General features: G+C 42.3%; 2 protein-coding genes across 3 annotated transcripts in view; one reads left to right on the top strand and one right to left on the bottom strand.

Annotated features, from left to right (window-relative positions):
* Positions 1-26,937, top strand: part of TFB1M (transcription factor B1, mitochondrial) — a 65,965-nt gene that overhangs the window by 33,783 nt on the left and 5,245 nt on the right. For both annotated transcript variants that reach the window (XM_047859616.1, XM_047859617.1), the window contains exon 5: positions 2,345-2,464. In XM_047859616.1, the coding sequence (XP_047715572.1) occupies positions 2,345-2,464 (120 nt within the window). The remainder of the gene's footprint in view (positions 1-2,344; positions 2,465-26,937) is intronic.
* CLDN20 (claudin 20) lies at positions 14,406-15,065 on the bottom strand. Its single transcript, XM_047859618.1, has one exon. The coding sequence runs from the start codon at positions 15,063-15,065 to the stop codon at positions 14,406-14,408; it is 660 nt and encodes a 219-aa protein (XP_047715574.1).

Raw genomic sequence — 26,937 nt, 5'->3', positions numbered from 1 at the left:
CATCATTCCCATGCATGTGTTTTGCAGATACATATATGTTCACACACAGGAAACAATGAGGGGTAATGTTTTGAAGTTTTTATATACATGGAGTCATACTCCACATGTTTTCTGCCACTTCATTATTTTCTGCTCTATTTTGGGATCTGTGCTGGTAACACCTTCTTACTCATTTTAACTGTTACTTAGTGTTCCATTGTCAAAATTACCACAGTTTGCTTATTCATTCCTGTTGACGGGCCTTTATGTTTTTCTCGCCATTTTTGACGCTATGCATGTATGATGTGGTAGGGAACATTCTTCCACGGTATTTCCTTGTGGAAGTATATGTACTGTTCTCTAGGACACGTCCTGAAGGTAGACCTAAAGGGTCATGAGGGTGTACTCAGCTTCGGCTCTCCTGTATATTTTGCCAAATTGTAATGCAGAGTGCTTGTACCTGTTCTCCCTAGCGGTAGGTGGGGGTTCCTCTGGCTCCATATATTCACCAGTTCTAGGTTCTGCCAGGCTCTTTTTGTTGTTGTTGTTGAAATTTTGTTCGTTTCGTGGATAGGAAAGCTTATCTCATTATAGCTGAAATGTGTATGTCCTTAATTTGTAATGTGGTTGAGCATAGTTCATGGTTATGGTTCATTTGGGTGCTCTTAGTGTATTTCTTAGCATATTTTCTATTGTTTATCTTTCGGTTACTGATGTGTAGGAGTTCTCCTATGTTTTGAACCCTAATCCTTTGTCAAAGGAGTTTCAAATACCTTCTCTCTGTGACTTATGTTTATAGTGTTTTTTTATTATGGAAGTTTTAAATTTTAATAGAGTAAAGGATCAGTCTCTTACAGCTTTTGCTTTTGCATCTTCAAGAAATTTTTGCCTAGCATGGAGTAATAAATACTTATAAACATTTTAAAGTTTTGCTCTTTATTTTGTGTTAATGCACTTGGAATTTATTTTTGGTTATGGTACGAGATGGGGAGTTACTCTTTTCTCCTGTAGATATACCTACTTCTACCAATATCACAGATCGAGTGGTCCATCCTTCTTCTATGAGTGGCTGCTGCCTTACATCTGTCACACAGCAAACATCCACATGTGCTTGGGTCTGTTTCCAAGGTCGTTGTTCTGTTGGTCTGTGCCTAGAGTAATGCCATACTTGGCCTTAATTTTGATGTCTGGTGGGGTGAGTCTGCCCCAGCCTGCCCCATGTTGATGTTCTTCAGGAGCTTTCTGGCTACCCTGGGCCCTTTGTCTTTCCATATAAAATTTTAGGGAATTTAATGTAAATTTCCTTTCAAACATCCTTTGAGATTTTGGTTGAAATTGCATTGCAATTATGAGTTAATTTAGATATATCTGGTTTTGGGGCGCCTGGGTGGCTCAGTCGGTTAAGCGTCCGACTTCGGCTCAGGTCATGATCTCGCGGTTACTGAGTTCAAGCCCCGCGTTGGGCTCTGTGCTGACAGCTCAGAGCCTGGAGCCTGCTTCGGATTCTGTGTCTCCCTCTCTCTCTGCCCTTCCCCTGCTCATTCTCTGTCTCAAAAATAAATAAAACATTAAAAAAAAAATTTAGATACACCTGGTTTTAAAATTGTTTAGGTTCTTAAAAGATGAAATTCCTGGTTTTTGCAAAAACAAAAGAACACTCCAAGAGTTCTGAATATTCAAAGTTTTATTAGATTAAAAGATTTTTTTAATGTTTATGTTTGAGAGCCAAAGAGACAGAGTGTAAATGGGGGAGGGGCAGAGAGCCCTGGAGACACAGAATCTGAAGCAGACTCCGGGCTCTGAGCTGTCAGCACTGAGCCTGACGTAGGGCTTGCACTCCTAGACCGTGGGATCATGACCTGAGCCGAAGTCGGCAGCTTAACCGACTGGGCCACTCAGACGACCCTAAGTTTTATTAGATTTAAATAAAGAAAAGCACACTATTGAAAATGTTCCTTCATATATTTTGGTAATCCATAAGATTAAATAAGTCTTTTTAGTTCTTAATTATGCTTACTAATTTCTTCATTCATCAAATATAGACTGATATTTGTTTCATATAGGACCTTCTTCTACGTAATATAACAGTGGTTTGAAAATCCCCAGCATCCAGTGATAGGGAAGTTTTCTTACTGGATTTTTGAGTGCATTATATAGGATATAATTCACATTTCCTAGTTTCGCGTCTGCTGATATTGGAGGAAAATGTTCCCCATGCTGCCTGTGTATCATGTGTCAGATAGCCTATTGTTTTAAAATTTATCTCAACACTCCATCTAGTGTCCATAGATAATAGGATGTTGGCTGCATTCTGTCTAATCAGACTGGATTAATTATTTGCTAAAAATTCCTTTTTGTCCCATAGAGACTTACAGCCAGTACAGGAAGCAAACAGCGCAGTCGCCTTTCTGTTATGGCCCAGTACCTCTGCAACGTTCAGCACATCTTGACCATTCCGGGTCGGGCTTTTGTCCCTAAACCAGAGGTGAGTTTCTGTTTATTTGTAAATCTGTGTTCATCTGAGAATGTGTCATAGGAAATTATCTCTAGGATCTGATCTTCACTTCCATGCAAACTGTACTGTTTATCTCTCCTGAATAAGAAAAATCACAATGTGTGAATAGTTCTTGTCCTAATTTTTCTCCCTTTTACAGTGACCAAATGTCTAGGTTTACCCATGCTGCCCTGGTGGTGGTGGTATTATCACCTTGTACTCTTAAAAGTATTCTAGGATGGAAGATAAGTTGTTTGGTCACCTCATCTTCAGAAAAAGAAGTCAGTATTCGTTTTGTGATTTCTGCATAGATTTCTAAATTCAAGTTACCTCAAACATTTTTTATCATGAATTTTTTTCCACCTTTTTTTTTTTATTTGAAGTGCAATTAACATACAGTGTTATGTCAGTTTCAGTTGTACAACATATTGGTCCAAAATTTTCTACATTCCTCAGTGCTCACACAGTAAATAAAAATTTATTTATTTTGAGAGAGAGAGCGTGTGTGTGTGTGTGAGAGAGACAGACAGACAGACAGACAGAGAGACAGAGAGCGTGCACATGCGAGCGGGAGAGGGACAGAGAGAGAGGGAGAAGGAGAATCCCAAGCAGGTTCCACACTGTCAGCACAGAGCCCGACACGGGGCTCGACCCCACGAACTGTGAGATCACAGCCTGAGCTGAAATCAAGAATTGGATGCTCAATCAACTGAGACACCCAGGTGCTCAATGACTTATTTATTTTATAACTGGAAGTTGTATTTATTTTACCTATCTTCTCACCCCCCTTCCCTCTGGCAACCACCAGTTTGTTCTCTGTGGTTAAGTCTGGTTTTAGGTTTGTTTGTTTCTTTGTGTCCTATTTGTTCGTTTGTTTTGTTTTTTAGATTCCATATGTAATTGAAATCATGGTATTTGTCTTTCCCTGACATATTTCACTTAGCATGTACACTCTAGGTCCATCCACGTTATTACAAAAGGCAAGATCTCATTCTTATTTTATGGCTGAGTAATATTCCTTGTGTGTGTGTGTGTGTGTGTGTGTGTGTGTGTGTGTGTGTGTGTGTGTATACGTGTATACATGCATGCATATGTACACATCTTCTTTATCCATTCATCTATAAATGGACACTTGGATTACTGCCATATCTTGGTTGTTGTAAATAATAACTGCTATAAATAGGGGTGTATATATCTTTTGAAATTAGTGTTCTTGTGTTTTTTTGGGTAAATACTAGTAGTCATATTACTGGATCATATGGTATTTCTATTTTTAAGTCTTTGAAAAGTGTCCAAATTGTTTTCCACGGTAGTTGCACCAATTTACATTTCTCCCAACAGGGCACAAGGGTTCCTTATTCTCCACAATCTCACCCACATTTGTTATTTCATGTCTTTTTGATTCTAGCCATTCTGACAGATACAAGGTGATGTCTCATTGTGGTTTTGATTTGCATTTTCTTGATGATTAGGGATGTTGAGCCTCTTTTCATGTGTCTGTTGGCCATCTGGATGTCGTCTTTGGAAAAAATGTTTACTCAAGTCCTCTGTGCATTTTTTTTTAATTGAATTCTTTGGTGTTGAGTTGTGTAAGTTCTTTGTATAACTTGGATACTAACCCTTTATCAGATCTGTCATTTGCGAATATCTTCTCCCATTTAATAGGTTGCTTTTTGTTTTGTTGATGGTTTCCTTTGCTGTGCAAAAGCTTTTCATTTTGGTGTAGTCCCGATAGTTTATTTTTGCTTTTGTTTCCCTTGCCTCTGGAGTCATATGTAGAAAAATATGGCTATGTCAGAGAGATTATTGCCTATGTTATCTTCTAGGGGTTTTATGGTTTTGGTCTCACATTTAGGTTTTTAGTTTATTTTAAGTTTATTTTTGTGTATGGTGTGATGCACATACACAGTATGTTTTTATAGTTCTCTATTCCTTTCTTCTTCTCTTGCTCTCTTCCCTTGTGGTTTGATGGCTTTCTTTAGTGTTATGCTTGAATTTATTTATCTTTATTTGTTGTATATAAACAGGTTTTTGATTTGTGGTTACCATTAGGTTCATGTATGTCTTAATGTGTATGGAAGTCTGTATGAAGTTATGGTTGCTTAAGTTTGAACATATTCTAAAAGCACTAAATTTTTACTTACCCTGTCCATGTCTTATGTATGTGATATCATATTTTACATCTTTTTACGTTGTAAAATGTGAAATCCCTTGGCTGAGTTTGGTACGTATAATTGATTTTACTACTTTTGTATTTAAACCTCCATACTTTCTTAAATGATTAATCTACATTTATTAGAAGTTTGCTTTTATCTGTGAAGGTTTTTTTTCCTTTCATAACTTTCTTCTAGTTATGGCCTTTCCTTTCCCCTCAAGTCCCTTTAACACTTCCTATAAGGATGTGTTAGTGGCGATGATCTCTTTTAATGTTTGTTTGGGGAAACTCCTCATCTCATCTTCAATTCTGAATAAAAATGCTGCTGGGTAGTATTCCTGCTTGCAGGTTTTTTCCTTTCAGCACTTTGAATGTATCTGCCAAAGCCTTATGGGATTTCCCTTGTATGTAACTGTGTTTTCTCATGCTACTTTTAAAATTCTCTCTTTATTGTTACTTTTTTTACATTTTAATTGTTTTGTGCCTTGGTGTGGACATCCTTGGGTTAATCTTGTTAGGGGTTTTCTGTGCTTTCTGGATCCAGATGTCTCTTTCCTTTTCTGGGTTAGGGAAGGTGTTTCAGCTGTTATTTCTTCAAATAAGAGTTCTGCCTTTTTATATTTTCTCCTCCTAGGATCCCTACGATGCAGTTGTTAATACAGTTGATGATGTCTCTGAGTTCCTTAACATACTCTCATTTTTTATTCTTTTTTTGTTTTGCTGTTCAGCTTAATTGCTTTCCATTGCGCCGTCTTCTGGATCACTGACCCATTCTTCTGCCTCCCCTGATCTGCTGTTGGTTCCCTCTAGTGTGTTTTTTTAATTCTACTTATTGAGTTCCCCATCTCTGGTTCTGTTTTACATTTTCTCTTTGTTGAAGTTCTTAGCTTACCCATTCTTTTTTCAAGTCCAGTATCTTTATGACCATTCCTTTTATTTTTTTATCAGGCATTTTGCTTATCTTCGCTCATTTAGCTCTTTTGCTGTGATTTTTGTCCTGTTCTTTCATTTGGGACACACTCCTGACTCTTTGTTTCTGTCTAACTTTGTTTCTGTGTATTAGGGAAGTCAGCTACGTCTCCCGGCCTTGAAAGTAGTAGCCTTGCATAGAAGAGGTCATGTGGTGCCCTGTAGCACAGTGCGCCCTGGGCACCAGAAGCAGGTGCTCCAGGGGCGTCTCCTATGTGGACGGCATGCACCGTGCTGTCGTGGCTGAGCCACGTTTGTCTTCAGCCCAGTCAGCTGCAGTGACCCACTTTCGTGTGCTGTGGGTGTGCTGGATGGGGTTTAGTCCTTGTGCTGTTGAGTTGCCCGTCTGAGGACTACTTGGGCTTGTAGGTGGGTAAAGTCAGTGATCAGACTAGGTGTTTGCAGTCAGCCTCTGCCGCAGCCGCGGGCCCACTGAATGGCAAGGCTCTGTCCCTGCGTAGCCAGCGAAAAGGCTCAGCTACTGCAGCTGGACGCCGTGCTGCGTGGGCTTTCCTCTCCCTCTCCCCGGGGCAGGTGGCACTTTTGGAGTGGCCCCGAGCCCTGCCAGGGCTGCTTGCAGTGTGTGGCAGGGCAGGAGCCGCTTTGGAGGGATGCCTGCCACGGCGGGCAGGTTAGATGGGGCCAGTCCACAGGAGCACACGAGGGGACGGGGTACGGCACTAGCTAGACAGGTGGGGAGTGTTAGTGCTGGTTCCCGCAAAAGTCCGGCTAGCTAGGCCAAGAGCGGGGATGAGAAATGGTGTTTGCCAGCGCTTTGTTCTCGGGGAGGTCTTCTGAAGACCCCTGCCCCTCTAGTGCACGTTTGAGATTCGTAAGTAAATCTCCTGCACATATTCCGTGGGCACTTCTCAAGCTCCTGGTGTTGTGCTGTGCTTGGGTGGAGCTGTTTAATATGTTGGCTCTTTAAGGGTGGGGACTCAGTTTCCTATGTCCTCTTGCTCTCCTGGAGTTAATCCCACTGATTTTTAAGGTACCCAGAGTTAAGCCCCGCTGATTTTAAAAGCTCCCTAAGTTAAGCGTCGCTAGTTTTCAAGGCCAGATGCAGTGGGTGCTTGTGTTCCCGGTGCTGGGGTATCTGGTGTCCGGTGTGATCTCCCTTCTCCCTGCTCTCTCCTGTGGTCAGTGTCACTCGGGGTTTGGTTCCCAACCACAGCTCTGTTCCTCCTCCCCTTTCCAGTGTTGCCTCTGCTGTGATTAGCTGCAAGATCCGTTCTGCTGTCGTCAGGTCCTATTTAGGGTTAGTCACACAGATGTACCTGTTATCTGTTGTGTCCATGGAGGAGGTGAGCCAGGGGTGGTCTTCCTCCACCGCCCTCTTCGGTCCTCCTCTTTGCACATTTTTAAGAGATCCTATTTTGGCAGTGTTACTTGTGATTAATCATCTGTGGGAAATAGTTGGATATTAAACAAGACTGTTACTATTACATGCTAATTACAGAAACAGAGTTTCTCTGCCAAAAATAAAAATCAATAAAGTGGTGTCTGTTTTAGCAGAACTACTACTGGATGAGTTACTATAGGATGTGTATTATAAAAACTAGTCTGTTTCTTTGTCGGATGTGTATTGAGTGGAAAGGCCAGGCGAGGCTGGGGCGGGGGCGGAGGGGGGCGGTTGGTGATGCCTGAAAGATGAAAGGGATAGGAGCACCATCAGACACGGAGTCTGCATCAGGGAGTTCACAGCTGGTGAGGAACAGATTTCTTCTTGCTTGCCCAAACTCTCAAGAATAAAGTCGTATAAAGTTTCATTTGAGATTCATTAAGGAAAGTAGACAGCATGAAAAAAATTGTATCATATGGTTTTTGGGATCGAGATGATCTATTTAGAATGGGGCCCCAACCAGTAGTGTTAGCCCTCCTTGTCCATCTTGAAGCGTGGTCTGAGAAGTCTCCATAGTCTCTGCTCCCACCGTTCACTTCCTCTGCCATGTTGTCCACCACAGTTGACTGAGCTTTGGCATGACTGTAGGAATTCAGTCCTTCTTCCCTCCTATAACAGTTTTCAGCTTTTTCTAAGCCAGGCTCAGAAAACTCATTTTCAGTACCACCTCCCTTTAGCATCTCAAGTTTTCAGACATTGTAAATGGTTTCTTCCAAAATAATAGATCCTGTTAGATCCCAGACAGGACCCAATGACTGGAGATGTCTTACAGGTCATCATCAGGTTTAATTTATTTGTGCTTTCAGGTATTTTCTATCCTAGAACAGATGGCCATTGTAATGAAGAAAACCAGTTGACCATATAGCTTTCTTTCTTCTCGTAATGCACATATGAGCATATATAACATTTTGAATAGTGTAGGACCCCAATGTATCAGAAACAAAGATCTTTACTTTAGGCTTTTATACTTAGGGTTCTGACCACAGTCCAGAGTCTTGAAGCTATTTAAATTTTACCAAGTGTTTCTTAAGGTAGATTTTAGAATATTTTTAATGGAAAGTTTTTCTTTGTTTTAGTTACTTAGTTCAGGGCATTTTTAGAGGTTGTTATCAACCTTATCCTTGATTTTGCAGTAAGATACACATGCAGTTAGTTAATGTTCTTTCCTCAAGGATTAAGGCCTCATGAAAATGTTTATTATTTGAAAAAAAACTAGCTATGTTTTTGGTTCACTTTATTGAAGAATGTTTGCTTTTTGACAAATTAAACATATTCATAGCAGTTTTCTTGAGATGCTTTTCATCATGTTATAAATATTACATGCAAGGAATTTATTTGTAATCTAGGAAAACAGTTATCAAAGAGGAGAGAGGCTGTATTATGATAAAGGAAAATAGTAAATCAAATGATTAAATTTTGGTTCTAGGAGAATTCTCTGCTGCTCTGAAGTAGTTGTACTATTTAGCAGATTGGGAATATTCTGAGGAAAGCCAGAAAATATTTGACTGATGGATGGTTGCATTGAACAAATTTAAAACAATTTTCATTTTCTTAAGAAAGGAGAAGAATCTTCTAGAGAAGATAAAATAATGGCACAAGCCTATCCCTATGGCTAAACCTTTCTGAATACAAGAGGAGAAAGTCAGAAACACAAATAACTCATAACACAAGTGAAAAAAAGTGCTAAAATAGAGGTACAGGCAGGTTCACTGGGGAGTCCAGAGAGGGGGTTAATTCTCTATAGATGCTCAAAGAAGTTTCCTAAAAGTCAGTACTTCTTCTCAACCAACCCTGAGAATTAGATATGAGAATTTCTTTTGTGATATTTCAAGAACGTATTTATACCACCTTAGAATTTTTCTGGAGAATCTGTAATCCCTCCTGGTTATTGGTCTTTAGACAAGCCAACTTAATCAAGGCAAGGCTTTTACTTCCATGAACTAGAATAATCCTGTTCAGAATAGTTGACCTAAATTCTTGTCAAACTCATTATTTTTATTAACCTCTCTAGGCCCCAAAATTTGAACCCAAAATTCTTTTCTATCTACAGAAATGCAACTTCCTAGGTTAGATTCATAAAATTTGTCAAATTGACTTACTCTAGTGTTTCTTAAACTTCTGGAGTTTTTAGTGAATAGAGTTAAGTCAGAATTTTTAAAATTTTGTATTTTCATTTCACTATTGAGTTCATAAAATTATTTTACCAATTACAAGACAAAATGTTTTACAGTGCAGATTCACAATTGAAAAATGCTTCCATGAGCAAATAAAGCTTATTTAAGTTTTTCAAGCTGACATTTTTAAACCCTGAAGAATCCACGTATTTCTGGAGTTCTACAGTAATTTTTTTGAGCTGATCTGCACATTAATCAAATTTGAGAAATACTAAGCTATTAGCTAGACCCTCAAAATTCTGTGTCATTTTTTTTTTCTTTTTAAAAAATGGGGCTTCTAATCTAACATACTCCCAACAGAATGGGTAGGCTTTGGGTCTTAACCACTATGCTATCCTCAAACCTAGTAGGCAGGTCGCTTAGATATAAAATGAGAATTGCAATGGGCTCGTTTGATTAATATGATAGAGGCAGCATACTCTTGCGGAATAAATAGAAGTATTTTTTTATATGCTTTTTTTAATTTTTATTTTTGAAAGAGAGCAAGTGCAAGCAGGGCGGGGGCGGAGAGAGAGAGAGGGAGACAGAGGGTCTGAAGCAGGCTCTGCGCAAAAGCCAGATGCTGGGCTCAAACTCATGCACTGCAGGATCACGACCTGAGTTGAAGTCAGACGATGCTTAACCGACTGAGCCACCCAGGTGCCCCTAGAGGTATTTTAAAGGAAACTGGATGTACTGGAATTCCAGTGTCCCTAATTACAAGAACTCGGTCAGGTTAATAGGCTGAATTTTAATATATCCCAAATTGGGGCAGTAATGTCACCCTTGAAGGATTGTTTTGAGAAGTAATGTGAAGTAATGCATTTGGAGGCAGTCAGTGGAAGGTCACTGTTATTCTGATTATAAACAAGTATTTATGGTATATCCTGATACAGATTTTAATTTTTAAGACTTTCATATAGTTTATATCTAATTTTGCCCTATTAGGAGTACTGCATGTGGAGCAAGTTACCCCTGTCTGAGACAGATTTAAAGCATATTGTCAATACAATTTTAGAAGAATTAACGATGATATACCCGTGACATTATAAAGAAAAGGTCCCGACTTGAGGCATCCATGCCTGACCTTTGAGGACCACATTTGAGAAGCTTTCAGCCATCCTTGCTGACAGCTACTGAGGCCTTGACTTCTTTGTGAAGTAATCCTGATCTTCGTAAAATGGGTGGATTCACATAAGAAAGCCATTTTTTCAAGCCTTTGTGTGTTTTGAAATCAGATAGTGAGGATGTTATTTCTGTTGAATATTGCCCTATATTTGAGAACCCTGTGGACATATTTTTCTACTTAACTAATATTCTTCTGTGTTAGGTCTGATTGCCTGGAATTAGGGACTGAGATGAGAATTTTTATGAAAGTGCCGTATTGAGTGTTCTCAGAAGAAGGGTGAGGGAAGCAGGATAAAGCAAGGGGGGCAGAAAAGCTAAGCAGGAATATTGTGCCTGGAGACCAGCGTCAGCCTGGTCCCACTGGGTCAGAGGGTAGCGGGGAGAGGGGGAGCAATGGGGCACAAACTGTCCCACAGACTCAGTCGAGGGAGTGGCATGTTCTACACGTGTGTGGTCAGTCTTTGGCTCACGGCCACCTCCTAGGAGCAGTGGTGCCCTAGTCTACCAAGGGAGGCAATTCCGCACGTGTGAGCTGGTAGCGCCCTGCCCTCGCAGCAGCTGGGGACGGACGCACGGCCCAGTGGGGGCTTAGGCAGCACCCCCGGCAGCCTCTCTAGCCTCTGTAGGCAGCTGCCCGAGACCGCCATCAGACGCCTCATGTGGCCTTCTGTGCCTTGGTTGCTCCAAGTTCTAAACTAAGTTTCATACGTAATTCCTTTAGTAGCCTTCAAACAGCATTATTTAATAGCATCCTCTCTCTCTTCTTTGTAACTTTATTTTATCATTGTTTTTGTTCTTATTATGCCGGCAATTTTATCGTAAGTAGCCTCAAATTCTTTTTGAAAGTGAGTCTAAAATAAAAATAAACGTGTAAACTAAAATCCAGTTTTATAATTAAAGTACAAGAGTCCTTCTTAAAAATCAAGTTAGTGTTGGATAGAAACAAGATATTTATTATTACAATTTACCTTCATACAAGTTATGTTTTTATAACTACTCAAGAATAAAATAAACAAGAAGTACTATAAGCCCAATGAAGGAAGAAACAAAATTGCATTTTTGCAGGTGACCCATTCATGTATGTATAAAGTGCAGTGAAGTGAATTAACAAATTATCGGAGGTAATGAAGGGATTGCAACAGGTTCATGGGATTATAGCCTATGATACAAAATCTCAAAAGTCAGTACAGTGAATTTATGCTAAAGCCTTGTAGCTAAAAATATAGTCGTAAAAGATGTAATGAGAAAACATTGAATCCAGAATTGGATCTGTCTATACCCCAGCCTGCTCCTGCCCATGTGTAGGTAGTGTGCTGATGACCCTTTCACCTGCCCATGTCGTTGCCCAGATTACTCGCTGATTTCTTCAGTCATAACACATACACACACAAACACACACACACACACACACACACACGTACATATACACATATATCTGCTCTGTAGGTAAAATAAGCCGGACATTCTGGGGCTTTCTGGTGTTTTCTTTTGGTTTGGTAACTTTATTATTTTCTTTAAAATGAATGTTTAAATAGAATTCAAATACATTAGATCAGGGTTTTTCAGCCTCCTCACAATTGACATTTTTGGCTAGAAAATTCTTTGTTGCCCAGGAATTGTAGGGTATTTCATAGCATTTCTGGCCTCCGCCCACTGGGTCCCAGTACCGCTACCCCAGCTGTGATGACCAAAGCCGGCCCCCGGCGCTGCCCTGTGTCCTCTGCAGGCTCCACCCACCCCCCTTTGGAAAATGCTGGTGTAGACCAAGAAAGTCCCGAGCGTGCTTACCGCCCCCGCCCCTTCAAATGCTGTGTGCACATCCTGTCATTGAATCCTTACAGCCCCTGTGTGCGTAGGTGCCGTTCTATCCTCATTTTCACAGGAGGGGACCGAGACCTAGATTCAGTAACACGCGCCGCGCAGCCTTGTGCCCTGCGTAAGCCGGCAGGCACCTGGTCTGACTCCAGGGCCAGTTCCCTCCGGTTGAATCCCATCTCTCCGCTTACCAGCTGCCTGCTGTTGGGCTGGTGCGGTAGCGTACTTTCCCCTGGTTCAGTTCCCCTCTGTGCTAGGAATAGTGCCTGCCTCCTAGAGTCCTCCTGAGGTTTAAACCAGTCCGTGTACGTCCCGGAAGGACTGGCACGTCCTCGTAAGCGCTGTCGGCAAGTTACGGAGGCTACAAAGGTAAAAACGGTACCTTGTCTCAGAGTCTAGTCGGAGATGCAATAACTTGTTTGAATAGACCGTATTCCCAGAGAGTACAGGGCTGGAAGCAGCGACCCTCAGGGAGTCAGGAGTGGGGTCACAAAGGAGGTCTCACGTGAACCCCGAAGGAGGAGTCGGAGCGTGGGCGGGCAAGGAAGGGCTGAGTGTGGGAGGATTCCGGGTGGAGGAATGCAGCAGGGGTGCGGCCTGGGGGGACGGAGGGACTCCGCGCCATTTCATCATTGCTGTGTCCAGTCTGGATAGAATTCGGCCATTATTTGTAGGAAATGGCTGCTTTTGTGGAGTTCAGAACATCCCTGTGCCTATTTAAGAAGAAAATATTCTAGAGCAAAATAAAAATTATTTTTTGAAGTATGTATAGACTTTTATAGAACACATACGGTGAACTTTTAGCATAGGACTATCAGGTACAGAAACTGCATATAAAGCCAGTCCCAGTAAGCAAAAGGAGAGAGATACAGGTGCCAAACCAATCTGGTCACATTAATTTGCATAAAAATACTTTTTACCAGTTATTTTTAGTATACATGTGTTTAGAAAATATTTTGATCCTCCAAAGGAAATCCATACTTTAAGCTTCTGTTTAAATATGTCTTTTCCTAATTCCCAGATGAAATGATACCTTTCCATTTTAGCCATCCTGTTAATGGCCAATGACACTGTTGCAGAAGAGAGTGAGTAAACTAGGTATAAAACATGTTAGTCTCTACTTCTGTAGGCACAAATGAAAAATATGTAGTCACATAAAAGATATTCTTCACACTTCCTGAGTTACTGATGTGCAAAGAAATGATCCTTTTTCCCCCTTTACCATCTTAGGGTGAGCAATGACTAAGCCCAAATTACATGAATTATTAGAAACAATAGTGGGCCTTGTCCCCTTTGTGCATTAGAAAATCCAGTTTTTATTTTCTTGTTAAGATATTTGGATTACATATCACAAATTAACTTACATCTTTAAAGTATTCTTTATACTTTAATTTTTGTTCTGTTTACTACTGGAAGCAGCTCATTTATAAGAGAACAGCAATGTTTTTGTTAACGTGAATCAAACTTGAGAAAAAAACGACAACTTAAAGTAACTTCTGTCATCCAGATACTCATCAGTGAGAGGGAAGGGGAAGACTCTGGGTTGTAGGATAAATGCACGGAATCTGGCGCATCCTCTTGCTAGCAGCAGAAGACGGCACTTCTTAAGCATTCTAAATAAAGCAAACTGTCATCATTGTCACTTACTTTGTACTTAATGCCTTCCAATCCTGGAGATTTCAGTTCGCGCTTGATTTGGTTTTGCTTTGCTGTGGTAGCATTTACCAGTTTCTTTTCCTTAGTCCTGCCTGCCTAATCTTTGAATGGCCTATCGTTGGCTCTTGGACACGTACGTAGATATTTTCTAAAATGAAAAAGGAAGCAGGGAGGTCACGGTAGGTGGGAAGCTGGGGAGGCTGGTTTGGGCAACACTTAAGAGAAATGGACATCTCTTCTTTCCCTCATGGTCAAAGAGCAGGCTTGAAAACAGAAGCAAGTCCCTGTGGTTACCAACAGCCAGCAAAAGCAGATGATACCCTGGATTAACACAGAGAAAGGCGCTTTTTTATACTTGGCAATTTAGTTCTTCTATAAAATCCAACTAAATAACAATTCAGAAGATGTGTCAACAGTTTATCTTAAAAGGAAAAAAAAAAACACATCAATTGTCTCATAAAACAGAACCTCTTTCAGTTATAAACCACTGGATAAAACACGAAAAAAGGAATGGAAGAATAATCTTAAAACGGATCTAATTGCACACAATAGTTTGTTGGCATTTTAAATGACCTCATTTATAGTTTTCCTCTAAAACGAAAAGACGAAAGCCACAGCAGGCACCTAAACATTCCATACGCGTGACACGGTCATTTACACGTAATCTTTGAGGTTGTACGCGGAGCTGCCCTCTGGCTGCATGGCGGAGGTATGCCGCTGCTTGGCTGCAAAGAGCCAAGCTTCCGGAGCCTTTTTCATACAGGAAGTGCAGAAAATCATGCCGGAGACGAACAACAGCGCGGCCGAAATGAATCCGAGGTAGACGGCTCCTCCGGGCTCATGTTTGTTGCTTTCTGGAACCGTCAGGTCCAGGAAGTTTGCTATGATCTCCTTTGTGTACCACACGGTTGGGATTAAACCAGAGACCCCTGCAGCCATGAAGCAGACTCCTCCGGCAAAAGAAGCGTGGCTCTTTGTGTCTCCGTCCCCTCCTAAGCGAGTGCATTTCATCCCCACTGTGGAAGTGCAGATCCCCAACGCGGACAGGACACAGGCCAGGACCATGGTGGCCCGTGCGGCCTGCACGTGGATGGGGAGGGACAGAATGGAGTACTTGAGGGTGCAGCTGAACATCCCGGTGCTGTACCACGTGCAGTCCATCCACAGCCCCTGCAGCTGCACGACAGCCGTGATGATGTTGGAGCCCGAATCCACGTTCACCTTCCAGTTGGGCAGCAGAGTGGCCGTGAGCACTCCAGACACCCCAGATAGAGCCAGGACGAAAGCCAGGAGCTGGAGACCCGCGGACGCCATGACGTTACCTTGTCTTGGTCCCCCGTTACCTGCTGCTTGATTATGATGGCCCCTGGTCAAAACCGTAATGCTGTCTGTGCGGCAGAGAACCAAGTAACAAAGGCTAGGGAAGGAAGACAAACCGGGATTAAAAGAAAGGATAACAAAAAGGCTTACGTTTCCACGTACGGTGGGAGCAGGAACACATTTGAGTGGGCCTCGCAGTAGATGAGGACACTCCAGCCCAAGAGAAAAGCTCACGCCAGGCGCTCAGAGACTACCGGTCATTCTCCTGAGTGCGGATGGGTGGTTCTCGAAAAGTGGCCACTTTGTTCTTTTTAGAATTTAAACTGTGCTGAAGTCTATGATGATGCCTTGTTGGGAGATTTTGACATACCGAATTCCAGTTGTAGGATCTGATAAAGAATTTTTTTTTTTAATTTTTTTTTTTAATTTTTTTTTTCAATGTTTATTTAATTTTGGGACAGAGAGAGACAGAGCATGAACGGGGGAGGGGCAGAGAGAGAGGGAGACACAGAATCGGAAACAGGCTCCAGGCTCTGAGCCATCAGCCCAGAGCCCGACGCGGGGCTCGAACTCCCGGACCGCGAGATCGTGACCTGGCTGAAGTCGGACGCTTAACCGACTGCGCCACCCAGGCGCCCCTGATAAAGAATTTTAATAGCTTACAGGTTTTTTTAAACCCTATGATTTCTAATTAAAATACTTAATAGGTAATAAGGGAGAAATGAATAGTTTAAGCCCACCTCTTAAAAATGATTTCTAGGGGCACCTGGGTGGTTCCGTCGGTTAAGCGTCTACCTTCGGCTCAGGTCATGATCTCACCATTTGTGGGTTCAAGCCCCATCTCGGGCTGTGTGCTAACAGCTCAGAGCCTGGAGCCTGCTTCAGATTCTGTGTCTCCCTCCCTCTTGGCCCCTCCCCTGCTCACACTCTGTCTCTCTGTTTCTCTCTCAAAAATAAAAACATTTTTAAAAATTAAAAAATGACTTATAAATCTTAGAAGAGTTTTAAGTATTCAAAAAATGATTTTATGCAAAAAATATTCATTAAGCCCTTACCATGTGCCAGACACATAACCCAAGTAAACCGTTTAAGGAGGAAAGGAAATTCGTGGAAAGAAGTTAAAGCCACAGGCATGATTATCCCTAATTTCCTGTTAATAAAGTTTTACAAAATCCTTATCTAGGTTAGCACTCGTTTACTGCAGGTGCAAGACGCTCAGTGCAGGGACAATTAGGCCACTGTCTTTTGCCTGTGAGAATGCGAGATCCTTTCTAGCTGGGACCAGAATCCTTCCCTGACCCAGATGAAGTAAGTAGTCCGCCGTAAAACCGGTTGTTCTGACGGATTCGGTAGTGACCTTGCATCTTGAAAGTACATGCCAGAAATAACCACATCCTTTGTTGTATGTGAAAGAATACCAAAAATAATTTAACATTTTCCTAAGAAGGGAGTAAAGACAGCACCGAATTTGTGGCTTGGCTGTGGTTTACCCTGGCAATAATTACTGCCTTCTTTGAGGGAAGTCTAATGGTTTCTGAAATACAGTAATAACTTTTTTTGTGTTTCTGAATCAGTTTTTGAATGACATGTTAGAGTGGCTCTGTCACGATTCATATATTTTACAAAAGGCAGTGTGGGGCTCTGAATCCAAAATACTGGGCTCAAATCTTCGCTTTCCAGAACCTCTCTCTGCTTTAGTATTTTCTTCTGGAAAATAGGATTATAGTATGTATATCGAAGAGTTAAATGCATTTAAGGGCTTAGAGAACAATATCCAACACCTAGAAAGTACTCCATACATTATAATCAATACTGTGATTCGCTTGCTGTTTTCTGTCACGTGACAGTTGCTGTTTAATAACATTTGAAATATTTTTTCTTTTCTCTCTTCCTTCATCGACCTGATTTATCTTTGTAGAATCTTAGAGCTGAACCAAACCATAGATATAACTCTGTGCGTCATCATTTTTCCCGATCGGGAAGGACACTGAGGTGGTAAACCCCCCGAGGCCACGCAGGTCTCAGCAACAGTGTCCGGGTGTTCCCGCCTCCCCCACCATCACCCCAGTACTCAAGTGTGAGATGCTCTCCGTGTGCTTCCGGGGAAGCACAGAAAACGCTACCTCTGCAGGCAGAGAACGCCATTAACTGTCAATTTTATCCACTCCCTGTCCCACCAAGGGGAAAAAAAAAAAAAAAAACCACTTCACAAGACATTAATGGGGCAAATAGCTTAGCCTCAGAGACTCACCCAAGGAGGTTGACGCCTGGCTTTTGTAAAATAGCTGAAGTAATACTAATCCGTGCCTATATCAGAAGTACAAACTTAACATAGTTATAGCATCGGTTCTCTAAGAAGCTAAATCCTGGGCTGTCTAAATTTGCTGCTTATATTTTTGCTCATAGCTTTAAAATATGACAAACTTAGGAAAGGGTTTCCCTGAAACTTTAAATCCTTAAGCATCAGACTTACAGACACATCAGAGTACTTCGGCTTTTGGCATAGCCGTATGGTTCACTTCTGTTTTCCAAACCTCTTTTCATACCTGACACTAAAATAGCACAGAATAAAGTTTCTAGGAAAAAAAAAAAAAATGAAGCACATGTTTATAGTTTCATAATAGCTGTTTTCAGGTTTGGGTTTTAACATTTCAGATTCCAGGCAGTTCCCTAAATTACTGCCTTCCCAGACCTTTGTCAGCTTATGGTTTCTTCGGCATCGAGATTGCTGTTAACATTCTCTAAGAGCATCTTATTTCCCTCTTTATTTTTACTTTGGTTGAGTAACCTTCATGTGTTGATCAATCTATGCTCAGCTTCCCAATTATAACCTTTTTCTTCCCATTAACCAATACATTTTATAAATTTCAGTGTAATTCAGGCTTGCAGACAGCTTGTTCATCTTAATTAACATGTACTGGCAGTGATAAATTACAGACAGCCAGAATCAGCATAAACAATATGACATTGCATTCAGCTAGCATAGTGCCTGCTCAGTGTTGAATATCGGATCTTAAATGCTTTCTTCTGCACGGAGAACTTCTGCAGAAAAAATTTGTTCTCCACAACGAAGGTCACTATTTCTGTTCCTTTTGTAAAAACATACTGGCATCTTAGCTATATTGCTATGAATTTTCTTTTCCTCTCCAGCCACAAGTATGATACAGTTTGTGGCCTGTTCTCTCACATTGCTATCTCGTAAGTAAGTACGGAATAAAAGCATACTTTGTTTCCGTGGTGGTGGTGGTGGTGGAATACAGGGAAATCCAGCAGAAGCAGCAGAGGGGTTGCATGTAAAAACTTAGTTCTGAATACACAGGTCTCTCAGGGCTCCAGAATACACTGCTTGCAGAACAGAGCCTGTGAGTGTTAACTTTATGGACTTACTTGCCAACAGAAAGTCTGGAGTGGATTTCCTTAAAACGTAAAGTCAGTTTTCCAGACAAGATCTGTTTATAACAAAACTATTACTTTAAAAACAGACGGACAACTTACAGTTCGAACTAAATACTTAAAGGTCTCTACTTCTATTTCTGAGCGTTGTAGAAGCCTCTCATTTTCCATACCTTTTGTCAGGAGCCTTCAGTGTCTTAACCCCCTTCTGTCAGTTGTCTTCAAACGAAGCTGCTCGAGGCGGAGAAGCCACACTTGAGGCTCCCGTCCAGCCTGTGAGTATTATGGACGGAGCTCCGCCAAGTTAACTCGCACATAAAGACCAACATGGGAATCTGAGGTAGAGACTGCTGATGGTGCTAGAAGATAAATACCAGGTTCTCCATCTCATTTTTTGAGCTGTGGGAGAATTAAGAAAGGAGAGGCGGGGAAGGGAGGGAGTTGTTGTTACAACAGGATTTGTCGAAACCTGAAAGCTGAAAATGCTTTTGTGTCACTGTACAGAGGAGGAATTCTTCGCGTGCTCACAAAAAGGCTTTCTTTTCCTTTAATATTATGTTGCAGTCCACAGTTATAATTTATTTTGAATTTTTATCTGTGTTGGAAGATAGTTTGTTATGTCCCCAATTAAAGGATATGATCTGAAATATTTTTAACTAGACTGTGCTTTGCAAATGATAGTCAAGACGATCTTTTTATGCTGGTGCTTGTGACTCGTCTGAAATCAAGAGTCACAAAATTGGTAGCTTTCAAAAAGATGTCCAAAAGACTCTTTTCAAAATATGTATCTTTTCAATAAAAGATAAAGGAACCCTATTGACTAGACTCTGACCGGTAAATCTACAAGTATTTTGTGGGTCAGGGAGGGGGTGTGTCCTGAATTTTCTTTTGTTATTCCTTCCACTGAGAAAGATTTCTGGAGTATAACTTAATAAATTAGAGCTTTTAGAAAATGTGAAGAAATTACACCAAAATGATGTGGAGCATATTAAATGAAATAGTGAAATCAAATATTGAGGTCCTGATACCTTGAATACAGACACATTTCATGTCTATCGACTCTGAGTTCACATTTTACTTTACTTCACTGATTCTAATTCTACAAGCTATAAATTCAGAATCACTTTATAAAGAAGGTATTTTGATAATAGACTTTTTTATTTCCCAGATATTGTAGCTATGTCAGATGATAGCCATTTCTTTAAAAACCGTAAATAATAAAATGCACATTTTGATTATCTGGATTTTTCTTGATTTTTTGTTTTTTATTTCGTTTTCATCTTTTCTGAGTCTGGCATTTAGCAAGGTATTTTTCTTCTTTTAGAAACCTGATGCCTGTGGATTTTTTAGCCATAGTATTGTAATTTTAATATGTAAACTTATTTTCTTCTGTTTCATGGAAATACTTAAACAGTTCTTCGCATAAATACTGGGTGAGGAAGAGTTGAATTTCAGGCACTAACAGAACGAGCATTGTTATTTCTGCTGTATCAGAAGAAACCCACCAGATCCCTTTAGCACCTCGCCTTGTTTGCTTTTTGCCACGGTCAACAGTATGGACTGACCTGTGCTGAGGCTGACCGATGGCAGGTGGAGGGGCCAGCCAGCTCCCAGCTCCGGCCTCCAGGATAAGGACGCCTTCTTTCCATTTTCAGAACATCTCTGATTACTCTTCTGCCTTGGTGGGAGCCCTTCTCCTATAAAATCTTAACTCCCTCTTTTAGAAAAACAAACTTCTGAAGTACAAATGACTTTCACAAATTACAGACCTTTAATCAAGGTGTAGGATTCCTTGTACAAAAAGAGATGGAAACATAGAAGTTTATAGAGAAATATAACGCGTTGACCTCCTCTGCTTCCACTGTGGACACGTAAAAGAAGTAACCTTTTAAGCCCAGAAGGTTTTGAAGATAAATCTTATCTTTACCTTAGTTCATGCCTCTTCGCTGGCCCTCTCCCCTGAACACCCGGCTATATAGCCAATGTGACATCACTTACACACATTTCAGACCTACCGGGGACAAGGACCGGTCTTCCCCACCCCTGTTCTCAGTTTCCCCACGTCCGTTGATGCCAAATTCATCCTGGCAACTGGCACGTCCCAGGTCTTACAGGTGTCCTGGATTCCATGCCCAACATCCACTTAACTAACACATCATCTTGTCTCTAAACTTCACAATAGGTCAAGAATCCCCCCACCTCTGAGCCCCTCTACTTCTAACTCCCTGGCGTAAGAACCTCACACAGCAAGGATTTCTGTGTGTCCCCCATCACTGCTGAGTCTCCTGTGCCAGGAGTAGTAAGGGCACTAAGTATTTGTTGAATGAGTTCAGAAGCTAGTTTTGAGTAGATAAACAAACTATACCTTTGTATGGTTAAAAGTCTAATTGTATCCTTTCTAAATGAGACTGCAGTTTTAAGTCGTTTTGTCCCTCTTCGGCTTTGTCATTGGCCTGATACTAAGACCTACTGTTCATAAAACTGTTTCCTGTAATGCCAGGCACTGCCTGAGGCACCGTGCTGCTTGCTTCTCAAGACAACCCCGTGGGGTCGTGGGAGTCCTCATTTTGCAGATGAGAAAACTGAGCCCCAGAGAAGTGAAGTGACTCGACCCAGGTTGTGCAGGAAGGAGACGCGGGCCCAGGGTACTGCGACTCTTAAAGCCTTTCGCGCACCCCTAGCACTTCCCTGCCTCCACTTAGAGAAGAAAGTATTTGTAGATCTCATTAGAACGAGTCTTTTCTTTCTGTGGTAATCTGGATAACGGCGCAAAAAAACAAAAACAACCGGCATCTCCATGGCTTGACAGAAAAACACTTCTCATTCATGCAGAGTCCGTGACTGAGTAACTGTCCAGTGACTCAGCAGTCCATCTGTTTTCTTTAAAATGTTTTCATGTAGTTATTTTTAAGAAAAAATTGCATATGATTTCCTTAGTGTGTTTTTCTTCGTAATGATCATTTGAAACTCAGACAAGCTTTTCTCTTTTCTCTGAAAGACCAAATAATTGAATATTTTAGAAGTAACAACAATACATACTTTTGTGTGAGGTTCAGCAGACCTGTGTTTCTCACCCCTGCCCACACAGGGCCATCACGTAGCTTTAAAAAAAGCCCGAGGCCCAGGCCCCACGGCTCTTATTTCATTGGTCTGGGATGGTGCCCACTCACGGCATGTATAAAATGCTGCCCACTTAATTCCAGTGAAAAGTCGAGGTTCTGATTTTAAAAACAGTGTCTTCTCTTATTTGCTTTCTGTTCAGCTTTGAAAATAATGAAAGTGCAGCATAAGAAAAAGTAGTTACCTATTCCCGTCCCACAGATTTAAAGTGATTGACTTAATCTTAAAATAATGTTTTCTTCGGACCCAGTCTTAGGAAATTAAGAGTATCAGCTGTGAGCAGGATTAAGTCATCATTTTCCTCCATCTTTATGGTCATTTTAGTTTTAAAATAATGCTTCAGGCTAGCCTGAAGACTTTAACTTTGAAGATTGGTAGCTTACAGATTAGTGGGTTGTAGTAAGGACTTTGTTTAAAATGAAGATTCATTTTCACGGTTTCTGTGTGTTCTCAAATGTCCATTGAAGCCAGCCTAATTCTTTTGATTTTTATAGCAAATCAGGTGTATGTTTCTGCATAGAGTACCACCCTCCCCCCCACGTTTAGCCACATGTGATATGTTCGAAGACCCCCAGTGGATGCCTAAAACTGCAGAGAGTACCAGACCCAATATATACCATGTGTTTTTCCTGTGTATACATACCTAAAGGTTAATTTGTTAGGGGCAGTAAGAGATTAACAACAGCAACTAATGACAAAGTAGAACACTTTGTAACGATATACTGTAAGAGAAGGTGTTTGTGGTCTCAATATCTTACTGTACCGTAAGAGGTCATCGTCATGACGACGATGTGAGCTGACGAAATGCCTGCGTGGTGACACGAAGGGAGGTGAGTGACGTAGGCACTGTGACATAGTGGTGGGTTACTGCGGACCCTCTGGCACTGTAGCAGGAGGAGGGTCCTCTGCCTCCGGACTGAGGTTGGCTGGGGGCGGCCAAAAGCACAGAGAGCAAACCATGGGGCGGGGGGGGGGGGGGGGGTGCTGTGTAAGTTACACTTACTTTTGTTTATTAGCTGTTAGCTAATTTTTACGCTTTGTTTCTCCCTTTCATGTCTTCAGAGGAGGGATCCTGAGGACTCGTTTTCTGTTTTCCTCACATGATTTTAGAATATTAAGACTATCTTTGGATTTTGTGGTGACATTTGCAGATGGATGTAATTTTTTCTGTCTAATAAGGAGTGTAAACATGTATTTGTTACATCCTCTTTGCACATTATTTTGAAGAGCAGGACGGGTTTCTTTAAAACCTCCTCATTTACCGGCCGTATCCGAGATTGTGGGCTGAATGGCCTTCTGTAGGCCTGACCCTTGGCACCGACTGCTTCTCTTGCCTTGTTCCTCTTTGCCTTTCTTCCCTGTGTCTGTCTGTCTGTCTGTCTGTCTGTCTGTCTCTCTCTCTCTCTCTGTCTCCCCCTCCCCCCCCCCCCCCGTTCCTGCCCAGCAAGGTGTCCTGCATCCCAGCCCACACTCTGGCGCCCTGAGTCCACGAGGACTTTGTGATCTTGCCAGATTATAAAGCTTGCATCAGTTTGACTCATTTATTTATTTATATCTCTGGTGGTAGGTATATAGGGAAGACTCTGAGACCCCAAAGCTCCGTGAGTTAAACTAGCAAGATAAGCAGGTAAAGGGTGAGATCTAGCAGCTGTAGAATCTGCCTCTCAAAAGACAGAATATCTCTGGGGCACCTGGGTGGCTCAGTCGGTCAGGTGTCCCGACTTCGGCTCAAGTCATGATCTCGCGGTTACGAGATCAGGCTCCGTGCAGACAGCTCAGGGCCTGGAGCCTGCTTGGGATTCTGTGTCTCCCTCTCTCTGCCCCTCCCCTGCTTGTGCTCTCTCTCTCTCTCTCTCTCTCTCTCTCAAAGATAAACATTAAAAAAAGAATTTTTTTTTTAAAGACAGAATGTCTTTCAAGTCAGAAACCAGAAAAGCCAGACAACATGAGGATATTTAAAGGCACAACACGTCAGCACAAGGAACGTGGCGGTCTGGGTGCTCATAGCACATGGACCGGGAGAGTCCGGCGCCACCTGTGCCAGTGAGAGGTCAGGCCCTCAGGGCAGACACCAGTGACCATGGCGGCCGCCAGTCCGTATATGCTTGCTCCCATCCGTGTCGCTCCGCGGTCTTCTGATAGTAACGGGGCCTGCATTTAGGGGTAGTTTTTGTCATTTTATACACACATAGGGGAAGGTAGTGACAAGGTAACTGGAAGATAGCCCCTAATCTCTTCGGCAGCGTGGCTCCTCGTGAGTTAATATATTTACATCTGTGTTCATTTATGAGTCTTTTAATATTAATATTTTCGAGAGCAGCAGCCCTCATTGAGTGTCTCGTGAGTCCGCCTGGATTGACGTCGTCCCTGAAGAACAGATGGCACTGGGGCGCTGCGAAAGCAGAGGCTGGGCCCTCGTGATGGCCCCGTGTGCTACCAGCCTGCGGCCCCAGAGAGCAGGGCCCCTCCAGATGCTGTTTCACAAACCCCAAAGTCATGGTTGGTGGGAAAGCTCATGGTTTTAGGGGTTTTCCCCATGATCATCCAGGAACTCCAAGTTAAATGTAACAGAAAATCTCAATCCAGTGTTTGTTCTTGTCCCTCTTGTGCTTTGTTTAGAATTAAGCATTCACCTCCCTGAAACGGGTCCCCTATTTTGGGACCAAGAGACCGTGACTCATCTTGCTCTTGTTCCGACTAGGCACAATCTACATACATACAGTCACTGACATGCATACATTTACATGCATAATTTACACTGTAAAGCACTCTCTCCATTTGCTCCCCCCACGTGGGGGTGTCTTTCTTACCCTTAATTCCTCATCACACTCCCAGCTCACTGTCCTTCAAGCTCATACTCTTGAGAGGAAGTACTGTGACTGTTTTGTGATTCCAAGGAGGAAGAGAAAAAACAACATTCAAAAATATAAAGGAGGAGAAAAAGGTGGGGTGGAACTTCTAGAGAAATTAATACTGTTACAGAAAATACAAATCATAAACTCAAAAAATGTGTGTGTTTATTTTTTGAGAAAGAGAGAGCACAAGCGGGGAAGGAGCAGAGAGGGAGGGAGACCCAGAATCCGAAGCAGGCACCAGGCTCCGAGCTGTCAGCACAGAGCCCGACGCGGGGCTGGAACTCACTGTGACATCATGACCTGAGCCACTTAACCGACTGAGCCACCCAGGTGCCCCACAAATTATAAACTTTAAAGAAAGATTTGTAGGTATAACAGTGTGTCAGCCTATGTCAAGTACGTTGGGTTCAGAATACCTGGAATGCTGTTAAAGTGTTTGTATTTTAAGGTTTTAAAACTGAAATTCTGTCCTTAAGTTGGCCTTGGGACCAAGATTACAGGCAGAATAAACCAATTATAGGAAATTTGATAGACATTTGTATCTGTAAGTGTTTTTCTACAAAACGTGTAATTCTAGTATCCTAGGCATTAACGACTTGCCGCTCTGTCACCCTTGTCTGAGGAAGTTGTGACTGGAGGCTGTCGTTAGCTCAGTGCAGGGACCTGAAGAGTCAGACACTGGTGGGTGTAGGATCCAGCCAGACCCTTCCAACTCCCAGCTACGCTGATCTGAGACAGTACCACCTTGACCTTTGAACCCTTCTCTTACTGCTCTTGAAGGCTTCTCGGTGATTCCCTGTAGCCCTTTTTCTCTCGCCCTTCTGTTCTCTCCCAGGTATGGTTACACTTCAGCCAATTATAAACTGTTACTTCCTAAACATTTTCCCTTTCCACTGGGTTGCCCCTGAATGGTCTCGAATGCCATCCGAGGTGTGGAGGACCCTTTCTTAGGGAATGGCTCCTCTTGTTTTCTGTGCCTTTTCCCGGGGTAGTTAGGTAGCTCTCCGCCCTGTTAGGATTCCCCGGCAAGAGCTGGGCGGCCCATTCTTTGGCATTCCCTGTTCTCCTGTTGATTCGGGATCTGAGTTGGCAACGTCTGAGATTGGAGATTTACTGGCTTCTTATCCCAGGTCTCCCGCAGTGTCATAACCAGTCACACCCTAGACACGCTGGTCTGGAAAATGGAACTTCAGCCTGCAGCCTCGTGCAGCCCCGGCTGCTGATGTTGAGAAGCATCGTCTCAGCTTGGTACAGCATTGATGTTCGAGTGGATTTGAGAGGCAGATATTTTAGATTCATTACAAATCCTTTCATTTGAAATTTTCTTAGGTCATTTTGGTATCCTGATAGACTGAGTTTGGAAAGCTGCTGGCAACAATAAAATAGAATTGTTAAGTGCATCTAGTGCCTACGTACTGGTTGCTTTTTTGCAATGAAGCCCTTTAACAGAGTTAAAATTCAAGGAAGGGAAAATAATGGTTGCAATTTTTAAATAAGCATTCAAATATAAGTAAAAAGCATTTTTGTATCTGTTACCCTAGTTACCAAGCAGCTTTCCTGTAGTTCTAGAGACAATGGGCTCCATCATTCACAGTAATTCCGAAAAGTGCTTTTGGGGGTGGGGGTGGAAAAGAGGGCGATACAGGAGGTCTTGCAGGGAAGCAGGACACATTACTGGAAGGGCCATTTTCTCAGGGTCCTCCACTGGATAGGAACTGTATTTGATTGTGAGTAGGTATTTTCTTTTAGCTGGGATATACCGTTAGCCATCTCAACCATCAGAACTACATTCGATCTTTAGAAGTCCGCTACAGTTAGGGTGCTGCTGTATTTGTACAGGGCTTAAGACTTCATGGAAAACCAACGTAAGACATTTTCTATATTTGCAAACACCAACTGTATCTCAAAGAAATTGGGCAAAAAGAAAACCAAATTTTTTTTTTTTTTAACATTTATTTAGAGACAGAGTGTGAGCGGAGAAGGAGCCAGAGAGAGAGACACAGAATCTGAAGCAGGATCCAGGCCCTGCGCTGTCAGCACAGAGCCCGATGCAGGGCCCAAACCCACAAACTGTGAGATCGTGACCTGGGCCCAAGTCAGATGCTTAACCGACTGAGCCACCCGGGTGCCCCCAAAAGGCGGCACCAAATTTTAAAATCCAAAGAAGCTGGAGGTGGCAGTTTCTGTACTGAAGAGGGGAATGCATCTATCCCTGTATCGCTGCCTTTATTCTTTATTATATTTGAACATGAGGGTTTTGATAACGGCCTGGGCTTAGCTAGGGCTTAGATTGTACCCCATTTGCTAAAAGCTGAGCTTCCCTGGAGACAGGCAGGCTGCTGGCTCATAGTGGGGGGCTGTGAAGAGCTCCGTCAGGACAGACTGTCACATGGACAAACTGGCCTAAAAGGGCTGGAAGAGTGGAGTCCTGGAGGCCGGCAGAGAGAGAGGGGCGGATGCCAGTGGGCTCAGTGCAGGGGAGGTGGTATGGAGAAGTA

The sequence above is a fragment of the Prionailurus viverrinus genome, chromosome B2, assembly GCF_022837055.1.
Source record: "Prionailurus viverrinus isolate Anna chromosome B2, UM_Priviv_1.0, whole genome shotgun sequence".
In the NCBI taxonomy this organism is placed as follows: domain Eukaryota; kingdom Metazoa; phylum Chordata; class Mammalia; order Carnivora; family Felidae; genus Prionailurus; species Prionailurus viverrinus.
The sequence above is the reverse complement of the archived record's forward strand: the minus strand, read 5'-3'. Positions and strand labels throughout refer to the sequence as shown.

Coding starts and splice junctions, on each gene's coding strand:
- CLDN20 (XM_047859618.1), bottom strand. CDS start 15,065: ATGGCGTCCGCGGGTCTCCAGCTCCTGGCTTTCGTCCTGGCTCTATCT.